The 18,466-nt window shown below is 40.2% G+C and overlaps 2 protein-coding genes across 2 annotated transcripts; both read right to left on the bottom strand.

Moving 5' to 3' along the window:
- Positions 1 to 1,584: 1,584 nt before the first annotated feature.
- LOC126394239 (C2 calcium-dependent domain-containing protein 4C) lies at positions 1,585 to 2,829 on the bottom strand. The gene has a single exon (XM_050050944.1). The coding sequence runs from the start codon at positions 2,827 to 2,829 to the stop codon at positions 1,585 to 1,587; it is 1,245 nt and encodes a 414-aa protein (XP_049906901.1).
- A 13,559-nt stretch (positions 2,830 to 16,388) lies between these two features.
- foxb2 (forkhead box B2) lies at positions 16,389 to 18,287 on the bottom strand. Its single transcript, XM_050051344.1, has one exon. The coding sequence runs from the start codon at positions 17,889 to 17,891 to the stop codon at positions 16,929 to 16,931; it is 963 nt and encodes a 320-aa protein (XP_049907301.1). The 5' UTR covers positions 17,892 to 18,287; the 3' UTR covers positions 16,389 to 16,928.
- Between the last annotated feature and the right edge of the window lie 179 nt (positions 18,288 to 18,466).

Below are 18,466 nucleotides of genomic sequence, written 5' to 3'. Positions count from 1 at the left end.
TTAGCCTTTGGCCAGGGTCATCTGTACCCTTTGACCCCCCCTGACGGCAGGCCTGCTAGTAAAAAGGCCTGAAGGCAAACTTCTACCATGTGCATGTATCCCAGCTGCTGCACTGAAAGAAAGGAACCGAGGGTAAGTAGATGCTAACTGCCTCTATGTGGGCTTTACAGTTACTGTCTAATCATATTATCAAAAATACCATATCCACATATTCAAAACCTTTATTTTTACAATGCATAAATGAAGCCAAACATTATATTGACACAGTTAACAAACAGTTTCTTATGACAGCTGATAAGTTGAATGAAATGTGCTCTGTTTTTATGTAAAGACATTGATCTGTCCTCTGTAAAACTGTATAGCTCTTTTCAAATCAGTAGGCCTACTAAAAGAAGTATTTCACTGATGGAAAGATGGTCTTTAAAAAAGATAACCAACAACTACCAGAATGCACTGCATGGCACTGAACCAATGCATGCTCCTCCTGATAAGATCAAATATATATACATTTATTTATGTTTTTCTCTTGTTTTTCTACAGGAAGCAGTATTGTGGCCAGGTTGAAGCAAACAATCTGGAATCACAGTTAAACGGTGAGCTAAAAAATGCTGCTGAAAACATTTTAGCTGAGACACGGGCAACACAGTAACAAAATCTTGATTCATATTTTATCAGCACTACTTAGTTTTATTGTTTGAGCTCAGTATTTTCAGCCTCCGTTTTTTCCAATACAAGAAACAGTATGGTGCACAAATTCTCACAAAACAGCCAAACAGTGTGTTAAAAGATGTTTCTGGAGACATTTTAGGTGAGAAATAGATAATACAGTCACAGAGTCTTGGTTTATATTTGATCAGCGCTGCCTAGTTTCATAGTCTGATCTGAGTTTGGGAGAGAGAGTGAGGGGCTGGCGTTTCTCTCGAACCACTTCTGTAATGTTACTCTTTAAAATTTTATAGGTACATTGATGAAAATTCAGAAGAACAACCTGTAGCTCGAGCACCAGCCCGAGAGCCAGTGGATCTGAGCTGAGAGATGAGCAGGGAGATCTGGGCGCTGGTAAAATGGGGTGAAGTTAGCCATAGTTCATTTACACATGCTACCCAGTTTGTTATGATACAAAGCTAGTTAAAAATTGGCAAAGTATCCATTTTACACAAATGGTGCTTTACAGGAAGACAAGAAAAAAACACAACTAATCTAACTGGCACATCCCACACTGTTATCATATGTGTTGTTTTGTCTGAGAACAATGTGACTTTACATAAACATGCTACAGATCACACAGCAGTTTAGCTGGTGGTCAAAAAAGCTTTCACAAATGTACATTAAGATGATCAAGAGGGAATACCAAAAATACAGTGATATTCTGTACCTAATGACTGCCTTGTGTACTGTGTTTCATATTTAAATACCAATAGGGAAAATTTACATAGCAGCTGCAAAACGTAAATGAAGCCTACACAAGCTACATTATTTATTATTTCCTTCTCTTCAACATTTTCTTTTGTACATATTCTAATAATTACCACACATCTTGATCATGTATCATATCTGCCTTCCCACCAAATGATGAAAAATAAATTATTCCTCTGCCTGTTTTTTAAGAGGGAGTAACTGAGACAGTGGTTTGGTGACTGCTGCAATCACTGTCCCTCTCCTCAGTGTTCCAGCTGCAGGTTTATCCACCACTTTTAACCTGAGCTGCAGTTCCAGCAGATCCTCTCTGCTCAGCTCTGTGAAGAAGAAGTCTTCATTAAACACAGGGCTGCGGCAGTTCCTGATGGTGGCACTCTCCTGTTGCTGCAGCTTCCCTGGGGTCAGACACAGATTGACTGCACAGTTGAGGGTTCGTCTGTCTGTGTCATCCCATAGGCTTTCTACAGACACCACGCGGACTCTGACTGTGGAAATGGGTGAGACTGTGTTGGTGGACAATGTGTTGTGCTCAATGTAGAGGCGCACTTTACCACGGCACTGCAAAGGGAGGATGTGTTCATGCTGAAGTCTCTCCTGGCACTGCAGAACATCCAACGGGAAGAGGGGAGATGGGGCTAAGGTGGGTGAGCTTCCCTCTAAGCTTGGAGGGCTACTGGGCAAGGTTGTTAAACTTAAAATCGCCCTCTTCCACCTCCCTCTAATCTCCCTGCTGTCAGTTAACGAGGGACAGGATGTTGCTCCTTTCAGACGGCCACTGCTTGGTGGGAAGTACAGGGAGGATTTAGCACTATAAGGGGAACTGAAGGGGGATGAGTCACTGGAAGAAGGTGTTTCGCTTCCTGTGCTTCCTGTCTCTGACAGGCTCTTGGATGACACCAGAGGGAGAAACCTCGATAAAGTTTTCTTGGGCAGGTTTGTTGCCTTTGCCAGCCTGGGTGCTGCATTGGGAAGGCTTCTATCAAACATGTAAGCAGGGCACTTTGAGTGGAACAGAGACTCTTTCCTTCGAGTGTTGGGGCTCTCATATATCCCAGCCAGGCCATACCCCTCTGCAGAGAATGCCAAAGGTTTCTTTGTAGCCACTGATACATCACCATCCTTCTTCTTCACATGCATAGTGTTTGGAGGAGTGTTGCTTTTGGGCATCTTCCTCAGACAGTGCAGGTAAGGTACCGTTGTCTCAGCTTCTAGCAGTGGACCTCTCTTGCAGAGCCTGGGCGGCAGGCAGAACTCTGGGATCTTGTCCGGAGTGAGGATGTTGTTGTTTAGCTTGTGAGAGAGACTGGCCTTAGAAGACAGAAGGATGTCCTCCTCACTCTTCCCCAAATAGTGACTCAGCTCCAGGGGAATGCTCTCCACGCTCTCCCTGATCTTCTCAAAGACCCACATAGTTATTTTCTGGTGATTAAGTATGCTGTGATGTCAATTTTTTTTCCTTTTGCACCTAGAGTGAAAAGTATAATTGAGGTTAATCATACAAATAAAGAAAACAATTTACAGAACTAGAAATACAGAAAGTTAAAGTTTATTTCAAATGGTGAAATGACAAATATTGTCTTCTCTCTTACCTGCTGAGGTCCTGATCTGTCCACCTCTGAAGGAAGATCTGTGTGAGTGTCACCAATGTGCCAGTGACAGATTTTAAAGGTGAGTGTGAAGCGCTGCGTCACTGGTCTGCCGCCCCCGCCTGCGTCAGAAACAGGTTTCATACGTGCATACACATGACAACACATTATGTGCATCATGTCACTCAGTGTCTGTGGGAGACAGGGTGGGCGGGTGGCAGTCAGAATCGGGGGCATCGATGTGCAGTAAGTTGTGCTACAAGGATGTGACGTCAGCTTTTCAGTTTATAACAACAACAGTGAAATGTGCCTATTGCACTGTAAATAATGGAGGGCATAGTCACAAAGCGTTATGTGTGATGCTCTGAATTCCTCTTTAAAGGAATACTTCACTCATAAAAATAATCATTTGGATATCAATGCCTACACGCCTCCACATGCCAACACAGTGAACAAAGAAAAGGGGGTCATGTTTAACAGCAGCACAACTATGTCAAAACATCCATTTACAAACTCTCACATAATTCATGCAAGTCAAGTCAAGTCATATCCTCAGTACTACCCAAACACATGCATTTTCACTAAAAGCTTACTATTTAAAACACTTAGGCCAACAAGTAACACACCTGGATAAGTGCTTGCATTTGAGCTCTGCTTGCGTATTCCACTGAGCAGAGTTGCATGCACTTGCCCAAATGTGCCAAATACTCGTACATGTATGTCACTGTTTTCCTTTATTATTTATGAATTCATCATTTAATATAGCGGCATGCAAGAAAAAGAAGGTTTTCTTCACAAATTCAGTGTAACACGTGTTGAGTAATTGAGTTGAGTATTCCTTTAACATGCAGCATACCAATAAAATACAGTTGAATGATCATTTTGATACTACATCAATTACATTTTGATATGTGAGTTGAAATATTTCAGATAGATGTTGAATATTCACAATACACCGCTATTAGATTTGTGTGTCCCAGTTCCCTCCTTTACTCTAATTCAACTAAAACCACTTAAAGCATTGAAGTGTGTGTTGTCGTGGTCGTGATGACGTAGGTGTAGTTTGTTTTCGAGAGAGCTGACCTCTTGTTCAAAGGCGATTCAAAGGTAGCGTCACAGGCCTACAGAGAGCACCCACCACCTCAAAGACCCACTAACCTTTAAACAGCTGGCAGTCCACACCCATAACTGACCAAATATATAAGGAAACATGTTACTTTTTATTTTCACGTAAATGAGGGAACATTTTGTGACTTTGCATTGATCCTTGAAAGATTAAAAAAAAGATAATACTGTTTATAATCAGTTTTATTATTATTTCAAACATGACAGATATACTTGTAAATGCAGACATTGCTCCTCTACACTCAGCAGACGAAACGGTGACCTATTTGACCAGAATCGTAGGCTTATGTAACACACAGCATGTATTCGTTTGACTGCCTTTATTGATTTTAATACACCGGTAAATGCCAACTCGGCATATGAGTCACTGAGCATAGAGGGTAATCTGTATCTGCAGGATGAATTCATCCTCCTCTGTCATTCAATCTTTTCATTTTCAGTGTGCAGATGAGCCAGTTTCTGACTTTTTATTGGCACTGATGGAATTATACATATTAAAACTGAAGATTTTTTACACTGAAAAACATCTTGTTTCCTCAGCCTCTCTGCCACTTCTTCTCTTCCTCTAGTTTAGTGTCCAAATTTTTAATTGAATTGTGATTTTATCTATTTTAGATTACCCTTTTTGGACTTTTCATGCTCCTCTGAAAATGTTTCAGCTAATTTATAAGACAGTGGCATTTCTATCTAAGGACACCTGTTATGTTGGTTTATTTTTTGGACCTTACCATGTGAAGAAATTACATAAAAGTCATGTTATCAAACATGTACGTGGCTGCAGAACTAACAGGTCCTTTGAACAATGTGAGTTCTTCACACCACAAGAGGGCGCACAAGTACCAGATTTACTAACAGGCATCCTTAAACTCTTATTTGTCTCAGTTAAGACATCAGTGGGATATAGTTGATATATTTGTATACATTATTAACATTAAAACATCTATGAAAATGGTTGCAAATGAAATGGAAATACAGAGTTAGTCATTTTTGCTTAAGGCACACGCACAAAAACACACCCACCCTCAAGACACCTGTCCCTGCTTCATTAAAATGATCCTCTCTGTTCTAATTAAACAGTAAGTGATAAACAACATCTCTGCCTGTGTACCCACTGTTTGCATGCAGTGTGTGTACGTGTACATGTGCATGTGTGTGTGTGTGACAGAGAATGAATATGAAGATGATGAATACATTTGGGAGGAGTCAGGGGCCTCCGGAGCACCCAGGGGTCAGGAGGCTTTTTGTGATAGTGAAGATCGACTTTATTACGCCAATAAAAACCCAGAGTGCTCTTCGTAATGGAGAGATAAATGATTGGGAGTCAGAGGAGGACCTTTGCCTTTAACCGCTGTCACAGCTGCAATTAACGCTAACGAGAGAACAGTGCATTGTTGCCAAATGCTCCACCGCTGTCAAGTGCATTAGTGTTAAAACCTTTTTGTTCTGGAGCGCCACATTTTTAAAATAATAACATATTTTTTTATATTTTGTGGGCTTCATTTTGTTAATTCATTCAGTAGAACAAGATGTTAACTAATCAACCAAAATGCTTTAAAGGTCTCAGCGAATACACACTTTTCTTTCCAGTCTAGCTTGTTTTGTGAAGACTTTTGTAGGACTTAAACTCAGAACCTTAAAACTGTGCTTTCATTAAGTTCAATAAGTCATTTATTGAACCATGTTTTATTCCATACCTAGCTTTTGGAAAACACCAATATGCTGGTCAAATATCAGGCAGAGTAGAGTGAATTTGTGTGAAGTACTATGTAATTTAACACCCTCTCACTACAGTATAGAGCTACACTCTAAACCAGTGGTTCCCAATGGTCCAGCCACAGGGTCCAGATTTCTCCTTAGTCATTAGGTTCACACAGTTTAATACATTCAGCATTATCCTTGTATTTAGCCATGTTGTTTGGCTAGTTTGCTGTCTCTGTCAAGTAGCTGTCCGTTAGTCATTCACTTTACAGCACGAAATGGCACTTAAAAATTAAAGCTCTGTGCTGGAAATTCCCTGTACCTAAATATAAAGTGTGTTTTTGACAACCTGACATGTTTGTGAGTCACTTGCAGTCCATTCAGAATGGACCTGCCCCCCTTTTTGGCCCAGTTGGGAACCACTGCTCTAAACATTTTCCCTCTTTTACGCTACTCCCAGACTTCGTTTACATGCACAAAATATTTAGTTTTTTGCCCTTGTTTTGAAGAAGACAGTATTCCTACTAAGCTGTTTACAGGGCTAATGAAAATTAATATTCCCATTTACATGCAGCTGTGTATACCCCAGTTAATGTGCCCTAACATGTTGTCAAAATATGAAAAAGTGGAACAGCTGGAACCGCTTGTGCCATTTTGCTTCTTTGCATCAAACTAGCCTTCCTCTTTCACTTCTTCAACCACTTTCTGGAAAAGTTTGATGTTATGATATCTGCACATATCCAAAAATCTGTTGATATCCAAGTCTTTCATGATGTTTAAAAGTAGGTGTGTTTGTCCTTTTGACCAGAAATGTGGGCTTTTCTGTTGGGCATGCATCTCTCCCCACAGCCTTGCAAACTGCTGGCGTGTTGGTTTGTGTAGAGGCTGTGTGTCACAAACTGCTGTAAAAACCCCAGTCAAGATGCATATTCTGAATGCGCTGCATACATGCACAAAGAAAGTTCCTAAAACCAGAATAAAACCGGCACATTCCAAGTCAGAATCCTGACAGAAAAGGTTTCATTCGGAAAAAGGTCTAATTTGGAATATCCAAACTGAACACGCTGTTTACATGACCCAGATCAAATTCAGAATATTGTCATATTGTGAGTTGAATGTTAGTGTGCATGTAAATGTAGCTAGTGCCCAAAACAAGTTTAAAGGCCATGCATATACCCTTTGAAGCATCATAACTTAAACATTTATTCAAACTCAGATTTACAGTCTTTTTCCTTTTATTTGGGGAGCAGGCCAACACACCAGTGTCTGCTGCAAGAAAGAACCAGGAGCTTCTGGATATCATCTGAGAGTTGAGCCAGTAAAAACCCAGAGCAAACAGCCACTTCACTGATAGTGCATACATTATAATTGATGTACAGGCTGTAACTTCATCCCGCTAACCACCAGCCCAGAGCTAAACGTGACCTTTTAGCCTTCCTTCATCACAAAGACGGTACAATGGAAACTTCAACTCTGTTTTCATGGAAGCTGACTCTCTCAAACTCACTCAGAAGGAGGAATTATTCCTAAGAGTTGGTGGGGATTCACTTCGGTGTAGTGAATGGGACAGGAAAGACCTCTGGTGCCTGATGGTCAAAGATCAGTCAAGAGAGTCTTTGTTGATTCTCTGTGGGTAATTTTTGTTTAAAGCTCCGATTTCGAATGATAAATCAGTTTCATGTCAGCGTGCCATTTGAAACTCTGCTAAAGATTTATTCAGTAGTATTTTTGCAAGTCGATAGGCAAAACTTTACACCCATACTGTGAAACCATATACTAATTAAATAATCATGTATCATGTAAAATTAAGTGTAGTGTAGTGTAATGCCTTTAAAGAAATTAGGAAAGATTAGAAAGCAGTATGATGAAAACCTCCTTGTGCCATGTGTTCTCCCCGCGTCAGCGTTTGTTTTCTCCAGGTACTCCGGCTTCCTCCCACAGTCCAAAGACATGCAGGTTAATTGGTGACTCTAATTTGCCCGTAGATGTGAATATGAGCGTGAATGGTTGTCTGTCTCTATGTGTCAGCCCTGTGATAGTCTGGAGACCTGTCCAGGGTCTACCCTGCCTCTCGCCCAGTGTCAGCTGGGATAGGCTCCAGCCCCCCACGACCTCTAAAAGGATAAGCGGTTACAGAAAACTGCAGAACTGGCGCACACTGATCAGGTAATAGCCTTTAATTGTAAGTTTCAACACCACTGTTTCAGCATCACCAGTTTTGGATTGCTTTAATGTTTGGGTAAGTTTTTAAATCCCTAGGTTACACACTGTTTTACAGAAATGAGTCAAAACTTTAAGTGATTTTATTAGCCTGATTTAGGGAGTTTTATAGAGTCTCTAAAGGAAATGTCTGGTTATGTATTGTACACATTTTCTCTCTGTACCTTCATGTAACCAAACAAGTCCTGCCTACAGCAGATCCAAGGCAGTTTTAGAAAGCCAAACCTTTGTTATAAGGTGTTCTCTGTAACACTGCCAATTATCATGTTTTGACATTGTGAGACGAGATTTAAAATTCCAAGTACAAACTCTGTGCAGGGGAAGAGCTGATGTCACACTTTGTTATTTTCCATTTCAATTTAATCTCTATTATTGAGGAGTCAAGTGAGCCTATATGGCCTCTCATTCTCTCGCAGAGCACTTAACCTCTTATGAAATTGCTGAAGTTTTTTGGCCAGAGAACTTCTTTGTGTGAACTATTAAGGGAAAGTGAGAAAGTGGGGAAGTCGGAGAGGAGAAATGGTGGGAAGGGGGCCAGAACGGCTGAACTCCTGACCTGTTTTGAATTGATAATAAAATGTAATAATGGATAATAAGGTGTAATAATTTGGGCCAATAAAGATAGGTGGCAGATTGAAGACGATATGAGCTGCGTCAGAAGACCTTACTCCGAGGATGGCGCAGAGACAATACACTTCAGCCAGAGGGGGCAGATAAAATTTGACCCCAGATCAGTGAATCACTGTCTAATTATTAAGGAAGGAGAGGGAGACGGAGGGAGGGGAGGGAGAGAAATGGATGAGGGAAAGTAAGGGGAGAGGGGAAACTGTTTGGGAGAAGAGGAGAGGAGAAAAGAATGGTTAAAAAGACAAAAACATTCAGAGACGCATTCACATCCTGTATGGCCAACAGGATCAGATGCATTTTAAGACACAACAAAGAGAGAGACAGAGAAATAAAGTGTAATCAGGGAAAGACAATGTGCTACATTATGGAGCAAAGACAGGAGAAGAGTTATAGTAATGTGCAGTGGTCCAGAGTGACCTGTCGTTAGGACTCTCTCCCCCTGACAACTTCTCTCTGTCTCCAGGCCTGATGCCAATATGCTAATCCCCCCAGATGGCCTTTTCATTGGCTGATTCTGACTCCCTTGCCACGTGCCCAATGACCCCTCGTCCCACGTTTGAAGACCACGGCAGTGAATATGACACAGCGACCATTATCAAGGTAAGAGCAGATGTGGCCGTATGCCGCCTGCCTGCTCGCACTGAATCACATATACTGTTAAAGTAAGTTATCACATGTACCACAACTGCACCATTACAGTGAGTGGACAAACACCATACGTACTTTAAGGCAGTGGTTCTCAACTGGCCTATGCAATTTAACATTGACTATACCCTGTTGGGAACCACTGCTTTAAAGCACATGGTGTCTGTACATATGGTGAAGAGTAAAAGGGTAAATGTATGATACTGTGAATATTATGAGGAGCGGCTCGCCACTGGACCGGCAGTAGGAAAGCAGCCACCGCCCCTCCCTCATTACCACCACTGAGGTGCCCTTGAGCAAAGCACTTAACCCCCAGCTGCTCCAGTGGAGCTGCTCAGTGACCAGCAGATCAGAACTGGGCAGCTTCATGTGTGAATGTGTGTGAGTGTGATCAGAGGCAATACTCTCAGAAAAACTTCCCTTAAGTAATTAAGGTTAGAAAAAAAAAAAAATGTAATGGATACATAAGCATTTGGAAGCGTAAAGCACTCACTTGAGAAAAAAATACTGCTTTGTTTTTTCTGAATTAACTACATCATTATCTCAGAATTATGAGAGATGTTTTCATGGTGAAAGAAATTTTTTCATGAAAACTTTTCTCAGAATGTGGAGATAATAATCTTTATTAATTCAGAAAAACAAGACTAATATTTCTTTTTTTCAAAGTCAGTATATACACTCCTGTAATTTTTAAAAAATATATTTTTATTGTTATCATGTCATTTCGTGTATCTTAGCCATTGCAAAGCTCGTGCACTGATGGCATTATGTGTGTCACCCAGTGATACATCAGATAACACCAACAGTTACGGTACAGGTTTGAATTTTAAAGTATGTTATCCTAATTTTTCTGTCATAGAAAAATGTCTTTGATTCCTTTTCCTATTCAAGGTTCTGCCCACTATCTATATTTAATGGTTCATAATCAGTTTTTCTTCTTTCAGTATTCCAACTTTCCTGTACAGCAACATAAGACTAAGCATTAAAAAAAGAAAAGAGAAAATCACTCACACACTCTCGCAAATAAATAGATAAATAAATACATAAAGTTCAAATACAAAAAGTGTAAGAAAGTGCTCCTCTGGTAGCTTCTATTCATTGATATTTTCCCATGATAGTAATTTGACCACTTTGACCATCTTTTTTTTAAACAGTGTCAGATTCCCCCTCATTTTATATGCATCTGTAAATTGATGACAGATACACATGAAATAGGTTTTAGAAATCCCTTGAGGCAGGTTTTTAGATTAATGGAATAAATAGGGGAAACTGAGTCGACATGTTTAAGAGAAACTCAAATTGCAGAATGACACAATTTGAATTAAGGTTAATTTGTCATCATGATACACGACAGCAGGACTGAAATTACATATTTTCTAATAGAATACATTTAAGAAGTAATTCCAGTTAACTTTTATCAACCAGCCATAATTTCCTATATTGTGAGCAAGATTAAGCCCTCAGCTAAACAGTGATGTCTCCCATTAGTAGGTTGGACCTTTAATATCCAGTGTGGCACACTACACATCTTTAAATTAAAGATACTGTAGGCGTCTTCATGAAACATGAATTGATATTTGTTAATGCAAAAGACAAAATATTTGTGAGATGTAAATTTAATTGCAGACATATAAGCAAACTGATTAACATGGAGTACATTCTCAAAATGCAAAACCATTTGAAATTTTAATAACCTGCTCATAATTTAAAGACAGGATAATAGGTTTATTAATTAGCACATTTACGTAATTGTCCTTGTGTAACTCTTTTGCTAATGGTTTTCTTAAAGGCATAATTTAAATGTAGATTTGATTTATCTCTTAATTATCACCATCTCTCCATTATGTTTTTATATATTTCTATATATTAACCAATTGATTATGTATAATCAGTGAAACAAGTCTATTATTATTGAACTGGCACACTTCAGCCTCCATAATGAGATCATTGCTGCAGCAGGTGAAAGACGGTAAAATATGGGAGAAAAATAACACGTGGAATATTTTACATTTTTTTATTACAACTCAAATATGAGATATATACAAAATATGTTAAACTAATAGACTAACTTGTTGTCTATATTTGTTTGGCCAGCAGACTTTCAAAAATATGAATATTTGTATTAATGCAACAACTACAGGACATCTGAAACCAGATTATATTCATCTAATGTGGATGTGGACAAATCAAGAAACAAACAGGTATGTCGTCATTTTATTTTTACCATCTCCATTTTCAGTTCATATTTCATTTGGATCTCTCTTTATCTTCTTCACTATTAAGGCTATGGTATCTATATTCTCATAGATATTTGACTTAAAAGCACTACACTGTATTCTTATGTATAATGGAATTTGGGTTCCTTCAATAAAAAGAACACTTGTGTTTTCGGAGACTGTGTCAGTACAATTTCCTGATTAAAACATAATTAAGACAGCCAGTCCATAAAAATGTCTCCCTAAATTGTCTCCCTAAAGTCTGTCTGTCTGTTTCAAGGTCCTCATGTACAAATCTTGTCAGACTGCATTATGAGGTCAGCAGTCATCCTGCAATCTGTGACAAAAAGAAAACCTCTTAAGAATATTACAGTTTCATTAGTTCTGTAAGAGGGTATGACGCCCTAATGACCTCAGCTGTACATCCTTTGTACAATGTCCTCTTTCCTTCTTTCTTTCTTGCCTCATTCATGTTCTCTCTTTGTCACACTTTTACCTTCTCTCTGCTTGTGTCATCCCCCTTTCTTTTTCATTTCTCGTGATTGTGGTTAAAAGGTAAAGAATCCTGAGCCAGCTTCCAGTAGTGAGTTTTGTAATGGGCTCCCTTCACTGTATTCTGATTCTGCAAATAATGAAACCATTGGATGCATTTTAACTTTTGATAATGAGGGCTTTATGAAGGTCATGTGATAGACATATTTCTGGTCTCTGGTAAAGCTGTTTAACAAAGTTAATAGTTGCTTTGCTGTAGTTTTATGCCTCCATTTATTGTTGAAGTGGCTCCACTCAACGAGGAATCCGTGCACTTCAATTATAGGTTTAAAGAAATTAGAACAAATTTCTGTTATCTGATGTTGCCAGTATGTCGAATAAAAGCCAGACGGTCTGGAACAAAGAATAATATTTAAGGTTGTTCATGTTCGCGTGTGTGAATGTGTATGCACGCCAGTGTGCTTGAGTCAGTGCGAATGGCAGATCAGATCAATGAATTAAGCTGCTCATTATGATGGCCTGCTCTTGCTGGTCATTAAGAAAAACGCATGTAGAATTTGCCACCCTGGCCCCTATGAAGTGTGGGTAATTACCACTAATGTATCATCGCCTATTCAAGACCGTAACGTTTCGTTTCTGAGGGCTGACAGTGAAACACCTCTGACCTAAATGTTTTATTCATCCATAAGACTCCTATTATTCATTTTAAGCTCATATTTCACATGATTAACAGTTTTTACATATTAATGTCCTGCACACTTTTATCAGTGCTAACTGTTTCTCATATGGTGTAATATTGAGTAACTGAAATATCATATTTCTGTAAACCTGTTGTTGTAATGGATGCATGATTAGGGGTCAGCTGTTAAAACCAAAAATGTCTGACAAACAGAAACTAATTTTACAGGCTGGTGCACAAGTTACCGAACTTTGTCCTTGTCATCAGTGTTTTTACTGTTGTTTATTAGTTTTTATATATTGTATGCTTGGAACGTCTTTAGTAACCAAACATAATTAGTTTTGAAATAAATTTTAAACTGCCTTCACTTCTGGTGCAGTCTTTGGACGCATTGTGTTACATTACAGCTCTGTGTTGGTGCTGCGAGTCTTGACTCTTCAGTTGTTACTTTAACAGGTATATATTCGTCACCAGTAAATCATCTGATAGAAAACTGAACTCAATTCTCTGTATTTTCTGATTCCTCCCTGATATTTTTAGGTAAAACCTCATCATTGTTTTAAGAAGTCAGTTGAGTGGACAACACAGTGTGATTGCTTCTGTAGCATTTCAATACAGAAGACTAGCAGTTTCCTGTGGTTTCAATTTTGGAATGAGACACTGAAACAACCCTTTGTACTTGTCATTTTTTCCCATTATTACTGTAATCACTCTAAGATGTTTTCCAATTCATATCTGCAAAATTATTATTTGGCTTTCTTGCCTTTATTTGATAGGACAGCTGAAGATAGACAAGAAACTGGGGAGACAGAGAGGGGCTGACATGCAGCTGCAGCGGACTGGAATCAAACCCAGTGACTGCGGTAAGGGCTCATCCTTTCATACACTGGACGCACGCTCTACCAGGTGAGCTACGGGACACCCCACATCTGCAAAGACCTCAGTCTGGTGCATTAAAGTTACTGATCGCTTTTACCTCACAGTGAGGAGAGGCATGTAGTGAGCTGTGTATTTTTGATTTAAACAAAGAAAAAACAATAATTAATCAATAATACTGGTAACGCTTTATTTGGATAGCCCATCTGCAGATAGTTTATAGAGTATTTGTAACATTTCAGCAGCACTTTAGTTGAGATTCAACAATTCAACTTTCGTTTTGTCTGTAGATGTTTATCTGTTAAGTACATATGACAATTCACTACATATTCTCATAATAATCTGAACTATTCACTCAACCTGTGCTGCACAGGTTGAGTGAATAGTTTGAGCTCAACTAAATTATTCTAAGAATATGTAGGTAAATTCATGAATTGTCACATATACTCTGGTTAATCTGTCAAACATCTACTGAATAAAACGAAACAGCTGAATTGATAAGATGTTGAAATGTTACAAATACTCTATAAACCACCTTTTAGCAAACTATTCAAAAACAAGTGTTACGATTATATCTGATGATTACTTTTAGGTTGGATATTTGTTGTTAAAAGAAAAAACAAACTCAAAATGTTGTTCAAAATATTCATGCCTGGGTGATTGTACAGATAACTTATGAGTGCAGCTGTTTAAGTTATTTTTAATGCAACTACTTTGTAGGAACACACTGCTACCTACGTTACTATGGCTACTACATTGGCTATCTACATATTAAACAAAAATGTTTGTATTGACACACCACATAAATACACAGCCAGGTGTAGGATTAGATCCTACACGATGATGGAGCCTGCATACCAACATACCCCCAAAACTAAATGCAGCTCAGACGTGCATCTCTATTTCCCAACTTGCTCCGCAGACTTGTACTGAAAATCATTTAACATATGCTGCTAAATGCTTTGACACAGCCATCACAGTGTGAAAAATAAACTGCACATACACCTCCTATTAGCCTGTGCATAAACACATGTGCACATTAGGAGACCTCATGTGATATTATGATTCCAGAGGCATCGAACTCCGGTGTTGTGAGGACAGAGGATCATGGAGGGTAATAATGGCTGCATTATTACTCCTCTTATTGTGTCTTAATTAGTGACATTTAATTATGCACTAATGCAGTGAGGGCTATTAAAGACATTGAGGCCTGCTGATCAGGGAATTAAAGCAACACACACACACACACACACACACACACACACACACACACACATACACACACACAGACGCACACACCTGCAGGCAGAGGCACACACTTTACACATAGACACTTTCGTCATGCCACTGAAATTTCAGTTCCCTTTAACTAGGAATCACAGACACCCTGCAGTGAAACTGTGCGTGAAAATGTGTGTGTATAGATGAGAGAAGTAAAAGATCAGAAGAGGAGATATACGTGTAATAGAAGAAACTTGAGAGGAAAAAAGGAAATGAAGACACAAAAAATAGGATAAAATAAGAGAATTATAAGGACAAGGTAGAAGATATGGGTAATCACGATTATATGTATTCTGCTCGTTAGCAATGACGCCCAAATAGGTTTTAATTCTTCACTCCCACGCCTCTCCTCCACTGGTGCATCTCAATTATTTGTTCAGAGGCTGGTGTGACAATAGTGTCGGCTCCAGGAGCCTTTGGGATGCTAAACAGGGGACAGGAGGGTTGAATATAAGTCACTTTCAGTGGGCTGAACCTGGCGCTTTGTGCTGCTGGAGAGGAGAAGCTTCAAAGCTGTGTTTAAACAGAGCAAACAAAGGAGCAAAACTTGATCCGATCGCCCTGCCTGCTTTTGAAGTTGTGAGGCTACAGCCCAGGGTGTCGGCTGCTCTTATCCATCTTGTAAAGATCATCATGCATCAGCACATAATGCCCATTCCAGATGTGAATCATGTCATCATGCCCTCTCTTGCATGAATGTGTGCACACAAAATGATGAATTATAGAAGATAATAGCTTAACTTAAATCTCAACACCTCTCTGAGTAATGTTTGTTTTTACACATTTTTTTAAATAATTTTATTTTTTAGAATTTGGGGAACTCATATGTTAGGTGGAAATTATGACCTTGAGAAAGCATTTGCACTATCCCCCTGCTGAATTATTTAAAATTCAATATACACTGCCACTGTGATTAATGAGAGAAGTGCTCAAGAAGAATTCCTGACTTTGTTTGGGCAGACTCCTAAAAGCTCAGATGACTTTCATGTCATATGCAAGATCACAGCTTTCACTCTGAACATCATAACTGTATGTCCCCTATACTCTTACAGCCAAAATTATCAATAAAATGGGGATCTGTTACATCTATAAACTGCTAGTGTGAAATAAGGAAAATAAACTGAGTCATCAATAATGCATTTGGGAGAGCAACTGGTGGCAATGATGCACAATAACCTGCTGTTAATAGTTCCTGCTGTACTGGCTGATATGAGCACCACTTATTAGAATATTTAATAATTATATTCAGAGAAGCAATTATTACGCACGCAAAAATCAGCCAAATTGACTCTTAAATGAGTGCACTTGAAATCAGATTTTTGAATCACATTAACTCAATATAAGTAATAGGTTTATCCTTTAAATAAACGCCAATCTTAAAGTAATTTCCTATAAAAAATAACGTCGGAGTTTTAATTGAATCTAATTGTTCCTTCAGCTGGTGTGGGCAAACACTGATCCTGAAAATACCGTGTGGACATTTAATCAAAACAAGTATTTAAATAACTACAACAACAAACAAGATTCGGTTTTAAGTTCTTTATGAATATTCTCAGATAAATAGTGTTATAATACAAGCATAACATTTTCAATTTCACTGCTAAGTAACACACAAAAAAGGTGCAACAGGCCTAATTATAAAACATGAAGGCCCATGTGTCTTTAGCCGATAGGCCTGCCATAGATTAAAATAGAATAAATAGAATAAGAGCAAAATATAGAAACAGAGTTGTTGGATTGCATTTGGAAAGAATTTTGTCTCCTAAGTCAAAGCTTTCTTTGGGTTCAGCGTGTCTACTTGTCTGATTGTATTTGTCAGTGCCACATTACAGTATGTGGTAAATGCCCTCACAAATTGTGCAAATAAATAATGATTTCAATCAACATGGGTCTAATGAAAAATTCATTACACAGCACAATGTTAACCTTAGTTTTTACAACTCTCCTACAGCCGCACTTAACTTAAACTATGATGCCGCTGATAGGCTGTCTTATCTTATTTTACGCAGTGTCAGTGTCCTTCTTGTTTGCGTTACTTTTCAAAAATGACCCGCAATTTACCGGTTAGGACAGCAGGAGAGCCGGGTGGAGAGGGTTGCCTTTCCCCTCCAGCAGGTCGCTTTTCTCCATCACTGAGACCGGGGAGCAGAGCTGGGCCGGGCCGGACTGCAGCCCCGTCAAACTGGGCACGGGACCCAGGGACGGGGTGGGTTTGATTGGCACGGGAACGGCGGGCAGGGTTTGCCCGTTGGCGTTGTGGTACAGGCCTTTTGCTGACACGCTGAAGGGCGCGTACTCGGATGATGCGGGTACGTGCACGCCACCCATGGACTCCGACAGCATCCCGACGTGCGGCCACATGGAGTTGACCACGCTGCTGAGCTGTGGGGGCACCGGGTAACCCAGGTGGTGCATGACCGAGGTGAGAGGGAGCCCGCTGGCCATCACGCCCTTGTAGTCCCGTCCTATAATGTTCTCGATGGCGAATGGGTGTTTAAACCCGCCGGACTGTGCGCAAGTGATGCCCCCGTAACCCTGAAAGTGAGGGAGCCGACCCACGGTGCTTGCCGGGCCGGCTGAGTGGTCATGGTGGCCCGATGCTGCGCCCAGCTTGCTGCCCGGGTGGTGGTGGTGGTGATGGTGAAAGTAGTGCATCATCGGGGAGCTCTTGCAGGCCATATGCTCAGCGCGCAGCACCTTGAAGCGCTTCCGTCTCCTCAGGAAGCTGCCGTTCTCAAACATGTCACCGCAGTCCGGGTGCAGAGCCCAGAAGCTGCCTTTCCCGGGCTGATCAGGCCGCCGAGGGATCTTGATGAAGCAGTCATTGAAGGAGAGGTTGTGTCGCAGGGAATTCTGCCACCGCTGGGTATTTTCTCGGTAATACGGAAAACGGTCCATGATGAACTTATAAATGTCACTCAGAGGCAGCATCTTCTCGGATGAGTTCTGGATAGCCATGGCTGTCAGTGATATGTAGGAATATGGGGGCTTCTGGTCGCTGTAAGAGTTCTTCCCAGGGCGAGGCATGACTGGTTACTGTTTTCTACAAGTTTGAATCGTTAAGTAAAACAACCTGTAAAGTTCTATTTTAAAATTCTATAATTTAAGGAGCTAACTTGACAGTTTTCATATCAGTCTCCATCTGACGCATTTGTCCCAAAGTTCTGAGCCATCAGATTAGAATAAAGATCAATACAGTGTAGCCTGAAGGCCCGCTGCTCTCAGGTAAGATCCGTAAGAGGCTCCTGCATCCCAGGAAAGTTTGTTTTAAAGACTTTTCCTTGTCAAATTCAGCGCTCGGCGTTGTGCGTAAAAGTCAGTCTCTGTGCGTAAAAGTTAAGAGGTCCTTCCTGTTCCCGCGGAGGCTGAAGGATGCGAGGGGCCAGTTTGCTCCGCTGTCTGTGTGTGGCGTGTGTGCTCCTCTCCTCTTGTGCGATGCTCCCACTCGCCGAGCGCCGTTTTTGTAAGACCCCCGCAGGTCGCTGGCTCTATTATCTGTTATCCAGACACTTAGGGGACACGTCAGGGGAGAGCAGAGGGCTGTGTGTGTGTGTGTGTGTGTGTGTGTGTGTGTGTGTGTGTGTGTGTGTGTGTGTGTGTGT

The sequence above is a fragment of the Epinephelus moara genome, chromosome 8 (genome assembly GCF_006386435.1).
Source record: "Epinephelus moara isolate mb chromosome 8, YSFRI_EMoa_1.0, whole genome shotgun sequence".
Lineage (NCBI taxonomy): Eukaryota > Metazoa > Chordata > Actinopteri > Perciformes > Serranidae > Epinephelus > Epinephelus moara.
This window is presented reverse-complemented; position numbering and strand designations above follow the sequence as displayed.